The sequence below is a fragment of the Cibotium barometz genome, chromosome 8 (genome assembly GCF_041138505.1).
Source record: "Cibotium barometz isolate CiBa-2024 chromosome 8, ASM4113850v1, whole genome shotgun sequence".
Lineage (NCBI taxonomy): Eukaryota > Viridiplantae > Streptophyta > Polypodiopsida > Cyatheales > Cibotiaceae > Cibotium > Cibotium barometz.
In genome coordinates this window covers 63,534,921-63,555,695 of record NC_141053.1, presented here as the reverse complement: position 1 = coordinate 63,555,695, position 20,775 = coordinate 63,534,921, and the positions used below count along the sequence as shown (strand labels likewise).

Genomic DNA, 20,775 nt, shown 5'->3' with positions numbered 1-20,775 from the left:
GGTCTTCTCGGTTGTGTGTCAATTATCGTGCACTCAACAAGCTGACTATCAAGAGCAGATTCCCGATGCCTCGAATTGACTATATTCTCGAGAGGCTGAATGGAGCTAAGGTGTTCTCTAAATTGGATTTAAAGAGTGGGTACCACCAGGTTCGGATTGTTGAGGGGGACATCCCCAAGACAGCTTTCCGTACAGAACGGGCCCACTATGAATTTGTGGTCATGCCATTTGGTTTGACGAACGCCCCGGCTACATTTAACCGCATGATGATGCGTATTTTCCGGGAGTTGATTGGAGTGTGTGTGTTCATATTTCTGGACGACATACTCATATTTTCAGCTACAGTTGAGCAGCATGACATTGATGTGGAGAAAGTCCTTAAGTTGCTGGAAAGCAACGAGCTCTATGTCAATGAAAAGAAGTCAGAATTTTATCTGTTCCAGGTACATTACTTGGGATATATAATCAGTGCCGAAGGCATTCGACTTGATCCGGCTCAAGTGGCCGAGATTGTTAACTGGGAAGTACCTCAGACCGCTTATGACATTAGATCATTTGTGGGTATATGCCAGGCATATTCCACCCACATTGACAAGTTTTCTGATCTCTCGGCAAACCTCACCGATCTGCTAAAGGGAGTGAAAACAAGGAGGCAAAAGATTCGAATGACTCCACGAGCGTTGGAGGCATTCCAGAACCTCAAGGTGGCTTTGTCAGAAGCGCCTTGTTTAGCCCTTGCCTCATGGGACGAGCCATTTCAAGTGATCACCGATGCGAGTAACATCGCAATTGGAGGTGTATTGCAACAAAACGGTCATCCGGTAGCTTACATGTCTCGTGTAAGTTACTGCCCGCCGAAAAGAACTACTCAGTCTATGATCGTGAACTCCTAGCAGTCATTCAGGCCTTGAAACATTGGAAACATTTCCTGTATGGCCGTGACTTCGAGGTTCGCACTGACCATCAGGCATTGCGCTGGATTCAGACGATGCCAAGTGCACAGTGGAGTGCTCGACAACACCGCTGGAGTCAGATATTCCAGCAGTTCGGTGGCATGATTGAGTACCTTCCAGGAAAGGCCAATCCAGTGGCCGATGCTTTGAGCAGGAAGGGACAAGTATCTACGATTCAGACCACTAGACTTGACCTTGTTGGTTCAGGACTAGAAGACATGAAGCACACGTACGCGGATTCCGAGGAATTCGGTAAAGAGTGGGAACAGGCATTGGATGCCACAGGACCATGCCATTTTCTGATACGCGATGGTTGGCTTTACTACAAAGGCCGACTGTGTGTCATGAAATCATTCCGGGCAGCTCTTCTCCATGATGCCCATGACGCCATTACACGTGGTCATCGGGGCATGAATTCGACTTTGGAGAAATTAGAACGGCAATACTATTGGCCAAAGATGAGGCGTGATGTGTTTACATATGTACAACGCTGTGACATTTGTCAAAAGGTGAAAGCTCCTCGTGGAAAGAAGATAGGGTTGTTACAGCCTTTGCCAATTCCTGAGGGTCCTTTCCAAGACATTTCGATGGATTTTGTCACAAATCTGCCTCCCAGTCCGAGTAAGCGTAATACACAGTGTTTGACTATTGTTGACAGGTTCAGCAAATTTGTGATGCTTATTCCTTGCAGAGCTAATGTGACCGCCGAGGATGTTGCCCAGCTATTCATTCGGCATTGGTACCCCATTGGTGGGATTCCTAGGACCATAGTGTCAGACCGAGATGCCAAGTTTAGCAGTCATTTTTGGAGGGCATTGTTTGATAATTTTGGTACTAAGTTGAATTTTTCCAGTGCATTCCACCCACAGACAGATGGCCAGACAGAGATATACAACCAGTTGGCCTTTGATGTGCTGAAGTGTTATGTCCACAATCAGCAAGGTAAGTGGGAATCGTTTTTGCCTTTAGTTCAAGCTGTTTTGAATGACTCTTTTTCTTCAGCTATTGGCAGGACTCCATATGAGGCAGCGTTTGGAAGACCTTTCCAGTCGTTGTTAACCAGGACTTCGTCTTCAGTACCGGAGGCGAACAGAGTGACGGAGTCTTACCAGGAGATCCTAGAGTCTGTTAAAGACAGATTGGCTAAAGCGCAAGAGGCCTACACTCGACAGGCCAATAAAGACCGAAGGGACATGAAGTTTTCGGAAGGAGATTGGGTATATCTTCGGATTATGAAGCAAAGATTAAAGCAGGTGGGCAAGCGATGCCCAAAGTTGTCTTTCAGGAGCTTCAGACCATTCCCCATCCGGAAAAAGATTAATGAGGTGTCTATGCAGTTAAAGCTACCTCCGAGTTGGAATATGCACGATGTATTTCATGTCAGTTGGTTAAAGCCATATGCAGGTCCACCCCCTTCAGAGGTCAAAGACGAAGCGGAACCAGACATCATTGATGAAGCAGAAGTAATGGTTCCAGAACAGATCCTTCTGCACCGTTTCAAGCATGGCTCAGGCCGAAGACTACGACAGTTTCTCACGAAGTTTCAGGACCGAGGAACTCATGAAGCGGTATGGCTCGACAAAGAATTTTTCGAAGACTATCCGGCTTTATTGACGGATTATTTGGAGGCTATGCAGCTTCCGTCAAGTTAAGCAGAAGGGGATGTCACGTGCATCCCGCACTTGGATGCCACGTAGACATTTCTGTACAGAAGGTGCAGGACCTGGGATGGTGAACTGGTCCCATGTGAGCCCAGTCCGGGACGAGTCAGCCAGGGATCCATCTCAGTCGTCCGAGGTCAGGTGTGCATTGTCCTGCACATGAGTCCAAGGTCAGGTGTGCAATGTCCTGCACAAGAAGCAGTGCCAGTCCGCGCTGTGAGTCTCCCTCTGGAATGATGTCAGATGTGCTGTGTATCTGGTTTGCAGCTGGATGCCAGACATCTGTAGGCATGTAGGTTTGCATGTAGAGATGGGGCCAGCCCATAGGGCTACCCCAGTGCAAGGATTTGCATTTGCATACTTAGTATGGGCATGGGGGAGGTATAGAACCACCCCCAAGGGGCCAGGAGAGCCCAAGATTTGCCCACCAGCCAAGGCAAGGGCTGGAGGGGCTGGAGGCCAGCTGTACTACTGCTGGACAGGCAGCCGACTGAGTCCAAAGCCCTAATCTGCAAGTCGGCCAGGTGTAGGGGCAGTCCCCACACCCATGCGCAGCATGCCCAGCAGCCAGGGGCTGTCCCAGAAGCATGCGCAGGCTGGACAGCAGGGTGGCCTAGTGTGGATGCATTTATATTTAGTGTGCAAGCATTTTATGGGAATAAACTCAGTCGTGAGGCTGTCCTGAAGCCAGCCGACTGGATGAGATAAGTAGTATAAAAGCCCAGCCCATAATTCATTGTAGTCATCTCATAATTCACCAAGAGCTCCAAGCAACCAAGGGCCAGGACAGCCAAGAACATTGCTAAAGCTAAGGGGTGAAGGACTGAAGGTCAAGGGCAGGTTTTCCAGCCAAGAAAAGGTCAAGTACTTTGTATTTGTTTCAGATTTACATCATTCTAATAAAGCAAATACACCATCCGTGGTGGGGGCCCTACAGAGGGTAATTGGGACCCAATACTGTGTCCTCTCCATCTCCCCCTTCTCTCTCTATTTTTCTGCACATCGTCTTTCAGTTTGTGCGTTAATTCCGTCGCGAAAAGAGTGCTGTTTTCTAAGTTTTGAAGTACCGATCCTTCTCCGAAGCTTCCGCATATTACACATTGGATGCCACAGGACCATGCCACTTTCTGATACGCGATGGTTGGCTTTTCTACAAAGGCCGACTATGTGTCATGAAGTCGTTCAGGGCAGCTCTTCTCCATGATGCCCATGATGCCATTACAGGTGGTCATAGAGACATGAATTCGACTCTGGAGAAATTGGAACGGCAATACTATTGGCCAAAGATGAGGCGTGATGTGTTTACATATTACAACGCTGTGACATTTGTCAAAAGGTGAAAGCTCCTCGTGGAAAGAAGATAGGGTTGTTACAGCCCTTGCCAATTCCTGAGGGTCCTTTCCAGGACATTTCGATGGACTTTGTCACAAACCTGCCTCCCAGTCCGAGTAAGCGTAATACGCAATGCTTAACTATTGTTGATAGGTTTAGCAAATTTGCTATGCTTATTCCTTGCAAACCAATGTGACCGCCGAGGATGTTGCCCAGTTATTCATTCGGCATTGGTACCCGATTGGCGGGATTCCTAGAACCATAGTGTCAGACCGAGATGCCAAGTTTACTAGTCGTTTTTGGAGGGCATTGTTTGATAATTTTGGTACTAAGTTGAATTTTTCCAGTGCACTCCACCCACAGACAGATGGCCAGACAGAGATATACAACCAGTTGGCCTTTGATGTGTTGAAGTGTTATGTCCACGATCAGGAAGGTAAGTGGGAATCGTATTTGCCTTTAGTCAAGCTGTTTTGAATGACTCTTTTTCTTCAACTATTGGCAGGACTCCATATGAGACAGCGTTTGGAAGACCTTTCCAGTCGTTAACCAAGACTTCGTCTTCAGTACCAGAGGCGAACAGAGTGACGGAGTCTTACCAGGAGATCTTAGAGTCAATAAAAGAGAGATTGGCTAAAGCGCAAGAGGCCTACACTCGACAGGCCAATAAAGACCGAAGGAATATGAAGTTTTCGGAAGGGGATTGGGTTTATCTTCGGATGATGAAGCAAAGATTAAAGCAGGTGGGCAAGCGATGCCCAAAGTTGTCTTTCAGGAGCTTCGGACCTTTTCCCATCAGAAAAAAGATTAATTTGGAGGATATGCGGCTTCTGTCAAGTTAGACAGAAGGGGATGTCACGTGCATCCCGCACTTGGATGCCACGTAGACATTTCTGTATAGAAGGTGCAGGACCTAGGATGGTGAACTGGTCCCATGTGAGCCCAGTCCGCGACGAGTCAGCCAGGGATCCATCTCAGTCGTCCGAGGTCAGGTGTGCATTGTCTTGCACATGAGTCTATTGTCAGGTGTGCACTGTCCTGCACATGAAACAGTGCCAATCCGCGCTGTGAGTCTCCCTCTAGAATGATGTCAGTGATTCTGTGTATCTGGTATGGTACCGGATGCCAGATCACTAAGTAATTAGTGTTTAGGACAAGGGGCCAGCCCATAGGGCTACCCCATATCTTAGTGGAGGCATGGGAATGGTGTGGAACCACCCCCATGAGCGCCAGGAAGGCCCACGCTGAACCCACCAGCCATGAAGGGGCTGTAGGACAGCCCTAGGGCAAGCAAAAGGCAGATTCCAAGAGTTTACAGCCTTTGCATGGCTGTAGGGCAGGTATGGGGCAGTCCATAAAGGCTGCCCAGGCCTTGGAATGTGGGCAAAGGCTGTGCCCAGCCCTCTGCAAGCAGGTGCATCATGTCCAGTCTTTTAAGGAAAAAAAGCACCATTTTATGTGAATATTTTCAGCATTTTATGCTGAATTTCTGGTCGTGGGAGCATTTAATGGTGGCCGACAACAGTAGTACTGGCCGACTGCTTTAGTTGGGCTAGTATAAAAGGGAGAGCCCATGTTCCCATTCATTTATCTCATTCTCCACCAAGAGCTCAAGCATAAGAGGCTAGACAAAGCCGAGAGGGTGCTAAGCAAAGGGGTGAAGGATTCAGGTCAAGGGCAGGGTATTCCCAGCCAAGAAAAGGTCCAAGATTGCTGTATTTTCTTTCAGATTTCTCATCATTCTAATAAAGCAAATACACCATCCGTGGTGGGGGCCCTACAGAGGGTACTTGGGACCCAATACTGTGTCCTCTCCACCTCTCCCTCTCTCTCTCTATTTTCTGCACTTCTCCTTTCAGTTTGTGCGTTAATTTCCGTCGCGAAAAGAGTGCTGAATTCTCAGTATTGAAGTTATCGATTCTTCTCCGAAGCTTCCGCATATTACACCCAGCCCACAAGTCATTCCATTCATCTCATCATTTGCCAAGTGCTGATGCTGAAGCTGAAGCGAGGACCAGGACAGCCTAGATCAAGCTAACGCAGAAGGGGTGAAGGATTGAAGGTCAAGGGCAGAGATTCATCTCAGCCAAGAAGGTTTAGTCAATCTTTTATTTCAGTATTTTACATCATTCTAATAAAAGGAAATACCCCATTCGTGGTGGGGGCCCGACAGAGGGTATTCGGGACCCAATACTGTGTCCTTTCTCTCTTTTTTCTTTTTCTTTTTTTTTTCGTGAAATGGTGTTTTATATTATATGTAAAAATGTACATCAGCCACATGGCTCACAGAGAACCTATGGCCCCAAAAAACCCCCACAAAAGATCCTCTAAAGGATCGTGACCATGCAAACCTGTAGACTAATAAGAAAGCCTCCTAGCCAAATAAGCATCCCAGATAAAAGCATCAAAGATGAGCCAGCCGAGCCGCCGTAGACCATAACGAAATAACATCTGCATCCAGTAGCTGAGCTGAGAGAAGAGAAGAAAACTGCCAAAGCAGCAAACCGCGGATACGTAGAATGTGCCCATGTATTCCAGACAAGGAATCAAAGATGAACCCATTCGTGTAGTCCAAATATGCCAAAGTCCTGTCCATCTAAGGAAATGGAATATCACAAGGTGACTTTCCGAAGTAATGACTTGAGGTACCTCCCAAACGCGAGAGACAAAAGACCAAATCTGACGGGCCACTGGACAACTCATGAACAGATGCATAACTGTTTCAATGCATGTCGTGCAAAAGAAGCAAGAGACCAATGTAATTTTACAACGGCTAAGCTGATCCCGTGTAGGTAACCCTCCCACCAACATCCTCCAAATGAAAACCTTACCTTGGTAAGGGAGTTTAGACTACCAACCACGCATAAGAGTTTTATGCCACCATGATTTAGACTTGTGCAATCCCCACACCTTATTGGCCTTGGCTAAAACCCAATCTTTCTATGATACGAGCTTATGATACACCTGATTAGCTAAAAGTGATATCAAGTCACCAGATTTACATAGTGCCCAATCAAGCCAAGACTGATCTGCAGATGGCCGAGGCAATGGAGTAAAAGGCTCAACTACATGCATGATGTCGACCCATAGTGGCTGAAATGTCCGAGGAACCTTAAAAGACTCCTGTCCCTCGAAGGACAATTGGTTTTCAGCCTCCGGAAGTCTCCCACACAAAGTGGATGGTCAAATTGCGCTCTGGAAAGGAAGTGTGTTTTCCTGCTATGGCAAGCTTCGACGATGAGAGAGACCAAGAACCTTGGGACCAAAGTGCACCGGCCAGCCCAGCTAGGGCAACAGGCTTAAGTTACAGAGATGTTCCAACAGATGATGCGAGCAATCGCAGACAAGACGACCAAGCTGGAAGAGCAGAAGGCACAGATCCTGGCTCTGGAAGAGCGTACCCGTTCTCCAGCGCCGTGTTTTCCATCTCCTCCTCCCTCTCCTTCCGTATCCCAGATTCCAGATCCTCTACATAGGGACCCTCTCGCAGGGTCACGACCGCAACCAAGCTCTTTGCTTGAGTTGCAGATGCGTGCATTGGAGATCCGACAACGTGAAGACGAAGCCATGCAACACGTGGAACATGAGTGTTACCTTGCAGCTTTGGATACCAGATTGACACCAATGGCGCCCTCGAATCATTTTCCCAAGAAAATGAACTTCAGTAAGTATAATGGTAAACTCGACCCCACAACTCTTTATTCATGGTTGCATCAGTTTGAAGCTTACATTGCCGCAGTTAGAAAGACAGATACTGACAGAGTGATCTTAGCCAGTTGGTACTTGGGAGGTGAGGCCATCGATAGCACGGAGGACGTGGTCACGGAACAGGCTGCTCGGCATGCCCGTTTCGTCATAACTTCGGTGGACAAACAAGTTGAGGGTTTTAGCACAGGTATGACAACGAGCGTCAAGTATGAAGCTCTAGGTGCTAAGTTGGTTATTCAGCGCATAGAATTTGTGCGTGATTTTATGGTTGTCCCTCTTGTAGGAGCAGACATAATTTTGGGCATTCAGTGGTTTCACAAGTTTCTTCCTGATGTCAAGACTCAAGTGGAACAAGCACACGTTCCAGATTAATCGGAATGTGTCATACACCCCAGTGACCATTAAGTGTGAGCAAAGAATTCTGAACTTTCCGCTCATAAGCCACTTGCAGGCTAAGCGAGCAGTCAAGAAAGGCGCACATTGTGCGATGATATACATCCAGATAGCCCAGACGGTAGCCAGTGCTTCCGAGAAGTATTTGGCTCTTCATGAAAAGTTCTAGAAGATTTTTCTTCAGGACAATCTTCCTCCCTAGCTTCTCCCGTCCAGACAGCAGGACCACAAGATTGACCTCCTCCCAGGCTCAAAACCCCCGAGCAAGTTTCTGTATCGCCTTTCCAAGGCAATGGAATCGGAGTTGGACCGCCAACTCCAAGAATTGTTGCAATCTGGCTTCATCCGCCCCAGCGTGTCGCCATTTGCAGCACCGATCTTGTTTGTCAAGAAGAAAGATGGGTCTTCTCGGTTGTGTGTCGATTATCGTGCACTTGATAAGCTGACTATCAAGAGTAGATTCCCGATGCCTCGAATAGATTATATTCTCAAGAGGCTAAATAGAGCTAAGGTGTTCTCAAAACCGATTTAAGGAGTGGGTACCACCAAGTGCAGATTGTGGAGGGGGACATCCCCAAGATAGCCTTCCGTACGGAATGGGCCCACTATGAATTTGTGGTCATGTCGTTTGGCTATTCAGACCGCTAGACTCGACCTTGTTGGTACGGGACTAGACAACATGAAGCACACGTACGCAGATTCCGAGGAATTCGCTACACAGTGGGAACACGCATTGGATGCCACAGGACCATGCCACTTTCTGATACGCGATGGTTGGCTTTTCTACAAAGGCCGATTGTGTGTCATGAAGTCGTTCAGGGCAGCTCTTCTCCATGACACCCATGACGCCATTACTGGTTGTCATAGAGACATGAATTCAGCTTTGGAGAATTGGAACGGCAATATTATTGGCCAAAGATAAGGCAAGATGTGTTTACATATGTACAATGATGTGATATTTGTCAAAAGGTGAAAGCTCCTCGTGGAAAGAAGATAGGGTTATTACAGCCCTTGCGAATTCCTGAGGGACCTTTCCAAGATATCTCAATGGACTTTGTCACGAATCTGCCTCCCAGTCCGAGTAGTAAACATAATACTCAGTGCTTAACTATTGTTGATAGATTTAGCAAATTTGTTATGCTTATTCCTTGCAGGGCCAATGTGACCGCCGAGGATGTTGCCCAATTGCTCATTCGGCATTGGTACCCGATTGGCAGGATTCCTAGGACCATAGTGTCAAACCGAGATGCCAAATTTACCAGTCATTTTTGGAGGGCATTGTTTGATAACTTTGGTACTAAATTGAATTTTTCCAGTGCATTTCACCCACAGACGAACGGCCAGACAGAGATATACAACCAGGCCTTGATGTGCTGAAGTGTTATGTCCACGATCAGCAAGGTAAGTGGGAATCATATTTGCCTTTAGTTCAAGCTGTTTTGAATGACTCTTTTTCTTCAGCTATTGGCAGGACTCCATATGAGGCAGCGTTTGGAAGTCGTTTTTGACCAAGACCTCGTCTTCAATACCTGAAGCGAACAGAGTGACGGAGTCTTACCAGGAGATTTTAGAGTCAGTAAAAGACAAGTTGGCTAAAGCACAAGAGGCCTACACTCGACAGGCCAATAAAGACCGAAGGGATATGAAGTTTTCGGAAGGGGATTGGGTTTACCTTCGGATTATGAAGCAAAGGTTGAAGCAGGTGGGCAAGCGATGCCCAAAGTTGTCTTTCGGGAGCTTCGGACCTTTTGCCATCCAGAAAAAGATTAATGAGGTTTCCATGCAGTTGAAGCTACCTCCGAGTTGGACTATGCACGATGTGTTTCACGTCAGTTGGTTAAAGCCATATGCAGGTCTGATCCCTTCAGAAGTTAAGGACGAGACGGAACCAGATATTATTAATGAAGCAAAAGTTATGGTTCCAGAACAGATCCTTTTGCACCGTTTCAAGCATGGCTCAGGCCGAAGGCACAAACAGTTCCTCACGAAGTTTCAGGACCGAGGGACCCACGAAGCGGTATGGCTTTACAAAGAGTTTTTCGACGACTATCCGGCGTTATTGACGGATTATTTGGAGGCTATGCAGCTTCCGTCAAGTTAAGCAGAAGGGGATGTCACGTGCATCCCGCACTTGGATGCCACGCAGACATATCTGTATAGAAGGTGCAGGACCTGGGATGGTAAACTGGTCCCATGTGAAACCGATAGGGGACCCAAAACAATTGAATAGACCAGCACTTCAAATACGAAAGACAGAGCATCACGACACAGCAGAAGAACCTTAAATAATACAATAACACCACACTAAGTCGGAACAGCCAGCCCCCCATAGGAACTTCTTTATTCACAAAAGCTTTTACAAGATACGAAGGTGCGGGTGCATACAACACCGGATTTTCCACAAAGCATCAGCACATTATCTTGCCCAGATTTCTATCTAGTGCCAAGATACAAACATCTTTGGAGCTGTCCAAAATTGTCCCAAAACAGTCCTCAAAAATCAGCTCATAAACCATCCATAAATCAGCCCGGTATGGAGCTTAAAGCTGCCCTGAACTCCGTGCCAAATCAGCCCCAAAACTAGGCCTCAAATTAGCCCCCGAAGAGCTCTCAAATCAGCCCTGAAAACAGTCCATAAAAACAGCCAAAAATACTCCTTTGTTGTGGAAACCTGTACCGCCTTCTGTACGGCTGCAAGACCACTGTATAGTTGTTGTACCATCCGTGCAGTCAGCGTAGAGAGTAAAGGAGGTGCTGTACAGCCTGTGCAAGAGGGAAGACAGGGCTGTGTGCTGTACGGCCAGCGCAACAGAGGAGAGAGAGAGTCTGCAGCGGCCAGCTCTGTCAGCATCTGTGGAGGAAGTCGACCAGCCCTGTAGCATCTTTGGATCAAGTCGGCGAGTAGAGAGGAGAAAAAACCCCAGGGAGCGATGCGCATGATGATAAAACAGCCCAAACCTGCTTTAATAGAGTCGACTAGTTCTATTTTGGAAGTGCTTTTCCACTTTTTGACTAAAAGTGGTTGAACCGGCCCAAAATATCCACTTTATACTTTCTTTGGCTTGAACTCCAAGTTTTGGCCCAAAAATATCCACTTTATGCTTTCCTTGACTTGTACTCCAAGTGTTGGCCCAAAAATATCAACTTTATGCTTTTCTTGGCTTGATGCCCAAGTTTCATCTAGGTGCCTCCTTTTGTCCACTTGTCCAAGCCCAAAAATAATAATATGTCCAGCCCATCATTAATGATATGTGAACACACTGATTTATAAATGTTATGAGTCACTTTGATGAATAAATATTAAAATCCCATGCTGCTCATGCTGTATGGCCATCTTTCACGCCAAACCATGCCAATAAAATGCTCTAGCTTTCTTTTGTGGAAAATCCCCGTTCACACCTTGGTTCCAGACAGTGTGTGAAACAGTGTTCAAGACTGGTGAGAGGACCAAATTGGTGACACCATGTGAGCCCAGTCCGGGACGAGTCAGCCAGGGTTCCATCCTGGTTATCCGAGGTCAGGTGTGCATTGTCCTGCACATGAAACAGTGCCAGTCCGTGCTGTGAGTCTCCCTCTGGAATGATGTCAGTGACTGCGTATCTGGTATGATACTGGATGCCAGAACACCATGTAGACAGTTAGGGTTTGCAGTTAGGAAAAGGGGCCAGCCCATAGGGCTACCCCAGGAACTCATGTGGGCATGGGGAACGTATAAGACAATCCCCATAAGGGCCAGGAAGGCCCAGGCTGTAGGGCAAGTGTGGGGCAGCCCATACAGCCTGCCCAGCCTCCAAGACAACATGCGCACAGTGCCCAGCCTCTATTTCCCATGCGCCTAAGTGCCCAGCCCAAGTGTGGAGTCTAGCGCAGCATTAATTAGGATTTTATGCTGTAATATTCAGTCATGGAGTATTTTGAGGCAGCCGACTGCTGTCCAGAAGGGGTATAAATACCCAGCCCACAAGTCATTCCATTCATCTCATCATTTGCCAAGTGCTGAAGCTGAAGCAAGGGCCAAGACAACCTAGATCAAGCTAACGCAGAAGGGGTGAAGGATTGAAGGTCAAGGGCAGAGATTCATCTCAGCCAAGAAGGTTTAGTCAATCTTTTATTTCAGTATTTTACATCATTCTAATAAAAGCAAATACACCATTCGTGGTGGGGGCCCTATAGAGTGTATTCGGGACCCAATACTGTGTCCTCTTCTCCCTCTCTCTCTCTCTCTCTCTATTTTTCTACACATCTATATTCAGTTTTTGTGCGTTAATTTCATCGCGACAAGTGTGCTGTTTTTCTGAGCATTGAAGTTACCGATCTCCCTTCCGCATGTTACACAAAATGATAGTGCTGGCTAGTCCTCTCCAAGGCCAAAACAAGCCTCTCCCGTGGGTCAGGACGGGCACGTGGTACACCCTTCTGGCTCCCAAGTTTCGTGATGCACAAGACAACCAAGCAATGATCTGATTTGGTAGTACTTGGCAAGATGGCAATAGAGCCTCTTCTATCCAGGCCCCACTCATACACATAAAATCTGTCCAACCGTGCAAAGATGCATCGATCCCCGCTTCTACGGTTACACCATGAGTAAGATAAGGAATTAGGCCGCCTCTAGAAATCATCCTCTGTCCAACAATCCCTACCATAGAAGTAAAGTATAAATCTCTCCCAAGAGGCTCTCTCCAAGGGGTGTATTCTACCCTCACGACCACCCTTTTTGTCCAATGGCTGCTCAACCATATTGAAATCTCCTCAACAATCCAATGATCAGCCAGGAGTAGAAGATCTATGATGGTGCCCCTGAGGGCCACCCTCTCTCCCTGCACATTAGGCACATAGATATTCAAGATACCCAGCTTCAGTCCCTCCTGCATAACCATAATTCACTATACCCTAGCAGCTTCAGTCCCTCTTGCATAACCATAATCCACTATACCCTAGCAGGTATGATAACACCATGGCCAATAACATGAGCCAAAAGTGATGCTAACACTGAGATGCATACCCCACCTTTGGTCCCTTGTGTGTGTGACAACCAGCCCAAAATGGCCCAAAAGGCCCCCATTATATCGCCCAAAAAGCCCTCATTATTTACCTAAAAAGCCTTCGTTTTTCTTGGTCGGCTTGTGATGGCCAACAGCTGCTTTTTCGATTGTCCAACACTATTTAAACGTGCAGCCGCCTGGACCAAAATAATCATAATCAACACATCAACACACGCAACCTGGCCGGCTCTGCCCACCCAGCATCCAGCAGCAGCGTTTCTGCACACATCGTCATCATCATCATTCGGCGTCAACCACAACAATCATCAACTACACTTCAGCAGCCCTGCACATCACATTAAGCCGTCGGCTCTACCACAGCAACAACCCGGCTAATCTACACGCACATCTTCATCATCAATCAACACCAGTACCCGTCGGCTCTACCTTCTACACACAGCAGCAGCCCGGCTGATCAACGCAGAGTCCAGACATCATCTTCGAGCTTCATCACTGATCCTGCAACGCCCAGCTTCACACCATTCATCAAGCGCTCACTCCATAGGATAGACACCATCATCAGCGCGGCAGACCTGCGTTTTCTCGGTACTGTGCTTTGCAGCCTCTACATCCTCATAGAGTGCCACCGCTGTCCTCGACGCGAGCCTTCGTCATCGACCAAGCCTCTTGCTTCGACTTCATCTTTGCTTCTTCGCTGGTCTACTCAAGTCACCTCACATCAGAGGGCCTCTTGTACTGGATTACATTCACCATTATACATACATTTATCCATCCATCGCATGGTATCAGAGCTATCGTGTGACAAAGGGATTGAAGACCTTGAGGGCACACAGCATGGATCATCTACCCATGATTCTGGAGGACCAGCCTTTGTCACCCGAAGTTGATTCTCCTTACTCAAATCTAGACCACGCGGAGGATGGGACTTCTTCCTCATTGGAGAGCCCCATTCAAGGTCTTACATTGGGAGACGACCAGCCTGTCTACACCTACTCACCCTCTACACCTTTGGCATCTCGTCCTTCCTCTCCAAGCTTATCAGACTTCACTTCCAGAGGGGGATACATGCCTACAGCCAATGGGCCAGTATTGGACCCCCATATATCCAGCCTCATCTAAAGAGACCTGCTACGCAGTTTAGCCAATAGCCTTAACTTCAGTTTGGTTCTCTCTCAGGGAGGACAGGTACCACCATGGTCGTCCAGAGATCCATCGTCATCAACTCAGCCGAAGAGTGTGTCAGGTCTGTATGTACCCTTGAGTGTTTATCTACCTAACACTACCTGGGTGTCCACTTTTGCAGCACAGGTTTAGCATATGGTACCAACTACTACCCTCAATCCCTGGAGTAATGTGAACCCAAATAGAGGAGGGTCTAGGAGCACAGTACGCTCCCAGACTAGGGGAATATCCCAACTAAGAATGTCTTGTACCTTTCGGAATACCTGATGAACTAATGATGTATCCGAGGTAATGGATTTCCAATACTCCAAACTCACTCTTCTTGGCATTGATAAACAACTCATTGTCCTGCAAGAGTTGCAAAACATGTGCCTCGTGTGGGAATATGCACACGTGCGAAACCCGGTATTCCGTATTTCTGGCCAAACCAGGATGCAACTAAACTGGTGTATGGTATTTCTATATAATGTGCTAACATGGACTAAATCAAGGTGCAGCCAAACCTGGGGTACAGAAGTGTGTTAACATAGGATTTCATAGAGAATGTTGACGTATCTATGTAATGCATAGCTCATCTGACATGTTGGCACATTGTCCCTTGTCCCTTGTCCAGCCTAGTATGTGCAAACTGGAGCATGCAGAGAGATCGCTTACGTGGTTATATAGCAAACCAGAGTCGATGCTTACTTGGTTATAGAGCAAGACCGAGTCGGTGTGCGCTTCGATGTGTTGAAAGCCCATGGCATGGACAGTTTCCAGGCCAGCAATCAGCGCCATATAATCTGCCATGGCCTTGCTTGTGCCAGGTTCAAGCAGTTTTTGCAACTCCGTTACGATGTTGTTCTGCGAGTCCAGGACGACAGCGCCCATGGCATGGAGAGTGGTATTCTCTGACGAGGCGACTGTAAAGTAGAGCTTGCAGAGATGGGTCGGTTCGCTGCCGTCCGTGGCAGCGGCGGGCTCGGGCTTGTAAGGGTTTTGTAGCAAGTCACCGTGCGTTTCCCACTCGCCCTCGTCCATGTCCATCAGAGACCGAGCGAACTTGGCGTCATGAGCGCGGCGCTTGATCTCCAGCTTAAGCAGCTCCACCTCGCGGGCCGTGTAAGTTTGGTCCTCTTCCTGTTGCTGGATCTGATAAATCTCCAAGTTCTGCAGAGCCAAGGCCATCGCCCAGTCGTTCGGACAAGAGATAGGGCCTGCCTGTTCTGCTTCTTCTTGTTGATCTTGTTGGTGCGCAGGATGGTCATGATTATGATGGCCGCAGGAGGCCGCTAGCGCTTCTTGAAGCTGGAGGTGGTAGGCAAAATCGAAGTCTGCTTGGGCGGTGACCGCAAGAATCAGCTCGTCCGACTGAAGAGAAGAGTCCTCTGCGGCGGTCGCCATCTTCGGGCATTCGCACTGTGCAGGGCGTTGCACTTTGATATGGAGGTGGTCCCCCTTAATAAGATCTACCTATCTGTTAACCATGGACAACCAAGGCACAAGGAGAGGACAGAAAAAAAGAAATTCTTTATTTTAAAAAAATAGGAGGAAAAAATCCATTTCATTGACTCTATGTATTCCAAATAACTTTTTGTATTCCATCGACCCTTTGTATTCGTCGTCGATTGACCTTTTGTCTGCTTGTATGCAAAAAAGAAATCCCAGATTTCTAAAAAATAAGAGAAAAAATCCCTTCCATTGACCTTTTGTATTTCGATTCACCCTTTGTATTCGATTGACCCTTTGTATTCTATTCCTGCGTTTCGCTTATTAATGTCTTTTACATATTGCAGCAACGCACGAGTTGAGTACCAATGGGTGAAAGCATGATAAGGTGGTACACTTTCTACTAGTTGCATTGGTTGCTACCACACTTGAAGACAACCAATATTAGTGGATTTAATATCATCATAAGATGTATTTAGCAATTTATCTAGTGCCTTTTAGATATAATAAATGTGAAACAAGATTAAACAACCATGTTTTAATTCTCTAACTCTGCATAAAAGTGTTTCACAACTAATTGTAAACCATTGTCCAAGACACATGTTTTTAGTCCACCTTATCAATGCTTTCACCCTAGTATAACCATTGTCCAAGACACATGTTTTCAGTCCACCTTATCATGCTTTCACCCTAGTATTAGATGTATTTAGCAATTTATCTAGTGCCTTTTAGATATAATAAATGTGAAACAAGATTAAACAACCATGTTTTAATTCTCTAACTCTGCATAAAAGTGTTTCACAACCAATTGTAAACCATTGTCCAAGACACATGTTTTTAGTCCACCTTATCATGCTTTCACCCTAGTATTAGATAAGATTGTAACAGGAACATGGCTTGCCTTATTTGTTTTTTTATAATAATTATATATATATATATATATATATATATATATTAACATCCCTTTACAAAAGCTCAACAAGCTGCATACTTAATCCCACATTTCATCCTCCCATAAAAAAGAAGAATTTTCCATGAGAAGTGGTATCCCAATTGCATACAAGCAATAAAAAGCACATCAGAAGTGTATCCCTTGGGAGACTGTTGTTCATACTCTTCTCCTTTAATCCATATCTTCACTGTTGGCCTCCTCCCCATAGGGTTTTCCACCAAGGCCATGAAGATCTCTTCTGGCTGCTTATCTTTGAGGTACCATCTTCTGGATCTTGGTCCAAATTTGGGAAACTTCACTCTTTTTTTTGAACAATAATAATTATTTATATTACCTGAAGCTAGTTAAAAGCTATCATACAACCAAGTCAAGATTATAGTATACTACTCTTTCTCCACCTCATTTAGAATCTTACACAAGAATTCCCATCTTTCATCTTCTAACAAAAAGCAAGACTGTTCCCAAGAAATATGATACCCCAATAGTAAGCAAGCCTCCATCATAGCTTCTATAGTACAACCACGGGGAGACTGTTTTTCCAGCATTCCCCCTTTCTTGGACCAAACCTTTACAGTGGGTCTGGTTCCAATTGGATTTTCTATGAAAGCAACAAATGTATGATCAGTTTGTTTTTCTTTACGATACCACCCCAAAGTTTTTGGACCAAACTTAGGAGGCCTTTTCTTCTCTTCCCAACATCTCACCCATAGCATGCAATCCAAAGTTAGGGTTTTTTCCCTAGTATGTTTGAAGCTCACCAAGTACAGGGGCAAAATTCAGAGCATATTCCTTTTGTAGATTCTGAATCAACAAATCCATCTCAGGACATCTAATTTTATTCACATTACACACATACCAGCACATGCACACACATTCATGCATCAAATCTGCAATCTTGCAAGCTTGTACATATACTTCCCTTATAAATACAATTGCATTCCTGCTAGACCAGATTTCCTATAAGATACAAGCTTTGATAAATATTAAATACCAGCCCAATGTGTTCATCACTAATTGACCATTTACCCAGGATCCCCCTAATATGTTTGCATACCCAAGCTCTTCTCTATCCATTTAGACATTTTGAACCAGATACCCTTGATTGCTTGAGTTGGATGAATGTTGGTGTGCCTTGCTAAAGCTAGGAAAGGAGAAAGCCCCGGGTTGGGATGGCCTATCAATAGAGTTCTTTATAGCCTTTTAGCCTTCCTTGAAAGAGGTGGTGGGTGATATCTATAAGAAAGCATTTAATTCAGGGCTTTGGGACAAGGTTTTTAAAGAAGGGCTTGTAAAGCTCATCCGAAAACAAATTGCTTGCAAAACAGTTTTGGTCATTGGAGGCCTATCACCTTGTTAACAGTGATGTACAAAATTCTGGCCAAAGTGATTGCTCTTAGAATCATCCCTATGCTACAAAATGTTATCTCCAGGAAACAACAGGGTTTTATTAAAGGTAGGTTGATTTATGATAACATTTTTGCAGCCCTATTTTAGGAGAGATGCAGTTATTAAAACTCAGTAGAAATGCATCAATACTTAGAGAAAGCCTATGACAGGATTCATTGGTCATTTGTAGCTAGAGTGATGGAAAAACTGGGTTTTGGAACTAAAATGGCAACATGCATTTACACTTTATCATGGGGAGGATTCTCTAGAGTGTTGCTTAATGGAAGAGTGGTAGGGGTGTTTGAGATTAACAGATCAATCAGACAAGGCTATCCATTAGCCCCCTTGCTGTTTGCTATTGCCTCCCACCCTTTAATAATGTCTCTTAAATCAACATGCATTGAAGGGAAGATTACTGGTTTAAAACTCAAGCATGTGAACAATTAGTTATACAATGTTTTGCTAATGACTTTTTATTATTTCTAAGGGCTGAGAACAATAATGTGAGATTGGTCTTAGAGATAGTGCAGGAGTTTGCCTATGCCTCTAGCTCTAAATGCAACATTTTGAAATCCAGAATTATAAGCCTGACTGAGGATAATGATTTTGATCTGCAAAGGTGGGGCTATGAGGTGGTGTAGAAGGGCCATATTGTCAGACTGCTTGGTATACCTTTTTGGTGTTGGGGTTACTAATAAACAACTGGTAATGTGGGCTATAAATAGGTTTTTGGACAAATTGAAAAAGTGGGAAAGCAACAAATTTCCCTTCATAGCAGGGTTGATATTTGCAATACAATACTGAATGCTTATATTATGTTTTTATGCCTTGTGTTAAATATTGGGAAGTGCCACTAGAAGAAAATCATAGGCCCTGTTAGAGATTTTCTGTGGAGAAATGGCAATGGAAAAAAAAGTCTCTGCTTGGCTTGCATGGGACAAACTTTCAGTTCCTAAAAAGGAAGGGGGCATTGGCATTATTCACATGCCCACTCACTGTATTGTGAGAAAGGCTCTGATGCTCCCTAGATTTTTATCTTAGAATATCACTTGGGCTCTAATAATGAGGGAACTGGTGGAACTTGCTGATGTTATGGCTAAAGGCAAATGGGGGAATCTAAACTAGAAGAATAAACTCTTCTCATGTGCCCCTCTTAAGATCACCAGCTCAGATCTTTGCAAAATGCTATGCAATTGTTGAAAGGATAGTTTGGGTTTCATGGTTTGGGATGGAGGAGGCAGAGTAACATGCAATTCCATGCTTAGTTTGGGTTTATGGTGGACTCATAAGTTTAATCCCCCTCTAGCCCTACTTGATACATCTGTTGCAAAGAGTTTTAACAAAGGCATTAGGAACCTGGTTGACTGCTGGGATAGGGATTTGGTAGGGTGGAAAGATGTGAACCAGTTATCTGTGGAATTTTAGCTAGTTAGGAGGGAAAGAGATTTGATGGTTTGGGTTTTGGAGGTGCTTCATAGGGAATTATGCTCCACAACTCTACTGATACCTCAGTCTGGATCAAGGATTGCTCAATGGTGTCAAACTTATGGATGGCAAAACCAGAGACATATATTCATTAATGAGAAATGGGGATGCCAATGTACTGTATTGCAATAAAATCTGGAATGTAAAGTGGAGCCCCTCCAGCTTGAAAAAGAGATGGAACTTGCTCTGGTATTGCCAGATCCCTAGGAAGTTTCAAGTCTTTTTGTGGAAGGTTTGCATGTCAGCATTACCTATTGGCTCTAAACTCCAAAGGAGAAATATCTTTAGTGGCATCTATCCCAAGTGTAGGTCATCACTTGAAGATGGTAAGCATGCGTTTTGGCTCTTTCTAACCATCTAGCTTTATTTGAGTCCACCTCAATATCTCTTTCTAACCATCTAGCTTTATTTGAGTCCACCATTTGTTTGAGAAGACCCAACAGCCTATCTTCGGCTTGAAACCTCCTCATAGAGCAATCCTCCTTCAAACTGAGGGTTGAACCCAAAAAATTTCACCTATTTCAAAGCCAGTATGTTCATATCATTCAAAGGGGTACCATCCTCATCTCCTGAATGCTTCCCACAATCTCACTATCACACTTTCTCTTTGGGGTTTTAAATAGCATATTATCTGATTTTCTTTTGTTACTAAATTGATTCCATTTAGCCCAATTCTCATGTTCTCTATAACATCTATCCTCCTCTTCCTTAATACTAGCCTGGCACTTAAAGTACAAAGCTGTATCACCAGCATCCAACCCTATGGTTTGCCTCTTTAACAGAAGAACCTCTAGCAATGCAGCCCACTTCCTTCTCTCTCCTCTCCTTTCATCAGCCCTTAATTTACCCACAGCTCTAATAATCCCTTGCATTTCGTTAGCAAACTGCCTCCAAGAGCCATCAGCCCCCTTTCTCCTTTTAAGTTTTCTAATTGCTTCTTCTATGTATTCCACAAAGAGAGGGTCCTTTAGGAGCAAATTATTCACTCTCAATTTCCTTGTTTAGGAAATGAGAAAGATCTATGTCAGCCCCATCATTATTGGTCCAACTCCACTTCAAAGGAAGATGATTAGAGAGTGTGGAGCAACAGTCGACTAAAACTCTCAAGGTGTGGGGCACCCACAAGGCCTACTGGCTAAAAAAGATTCTATCAATTCTTGAAGAAGCAGACGGATATTGAAGGCCGAAATAAGTATGCCTTGGCTTGTCTCTCAAGTCACCCAAGTACCAACTATCCTTGAGCCCTAGCCCCCTTCTAAGCTCTTCCCAATTTCCCTTTTTCCTTTCCTATA

The 20,775-nt window shown here is 45.3% G+C and overlaps 1 protein-coding gene across 2 annotated transcripts in view; it reads right to left on the bottom strand.

Moving 5' to 3' along the window:
* The window catches only part of LOC147636539 (E3 ubiquitin-protein ligase RSL1-like), a 69,923-nt gene extending 54,246 nt beyond the window's left edge, over positions 1-15,677 (bottom strand). For both annotated transcript variants that reach the window (XM_086802007.1, XM_086802008.1), the window contains exon 1: positions 14,920-15,677. In XM_086802007.1, coding sequence (XP_086658133.1) covers positions 14,920-15,615 — 696 coding nt within the window. In that variant the 5' untranslated portion in view covers positions 15,616-15,677. The remainder of the gene's footprint in view (positions 1-14,919) is intronic.
* Between the last annotated feature and the right edge of the window lie 5,098 nt (positions 15,678-20,775).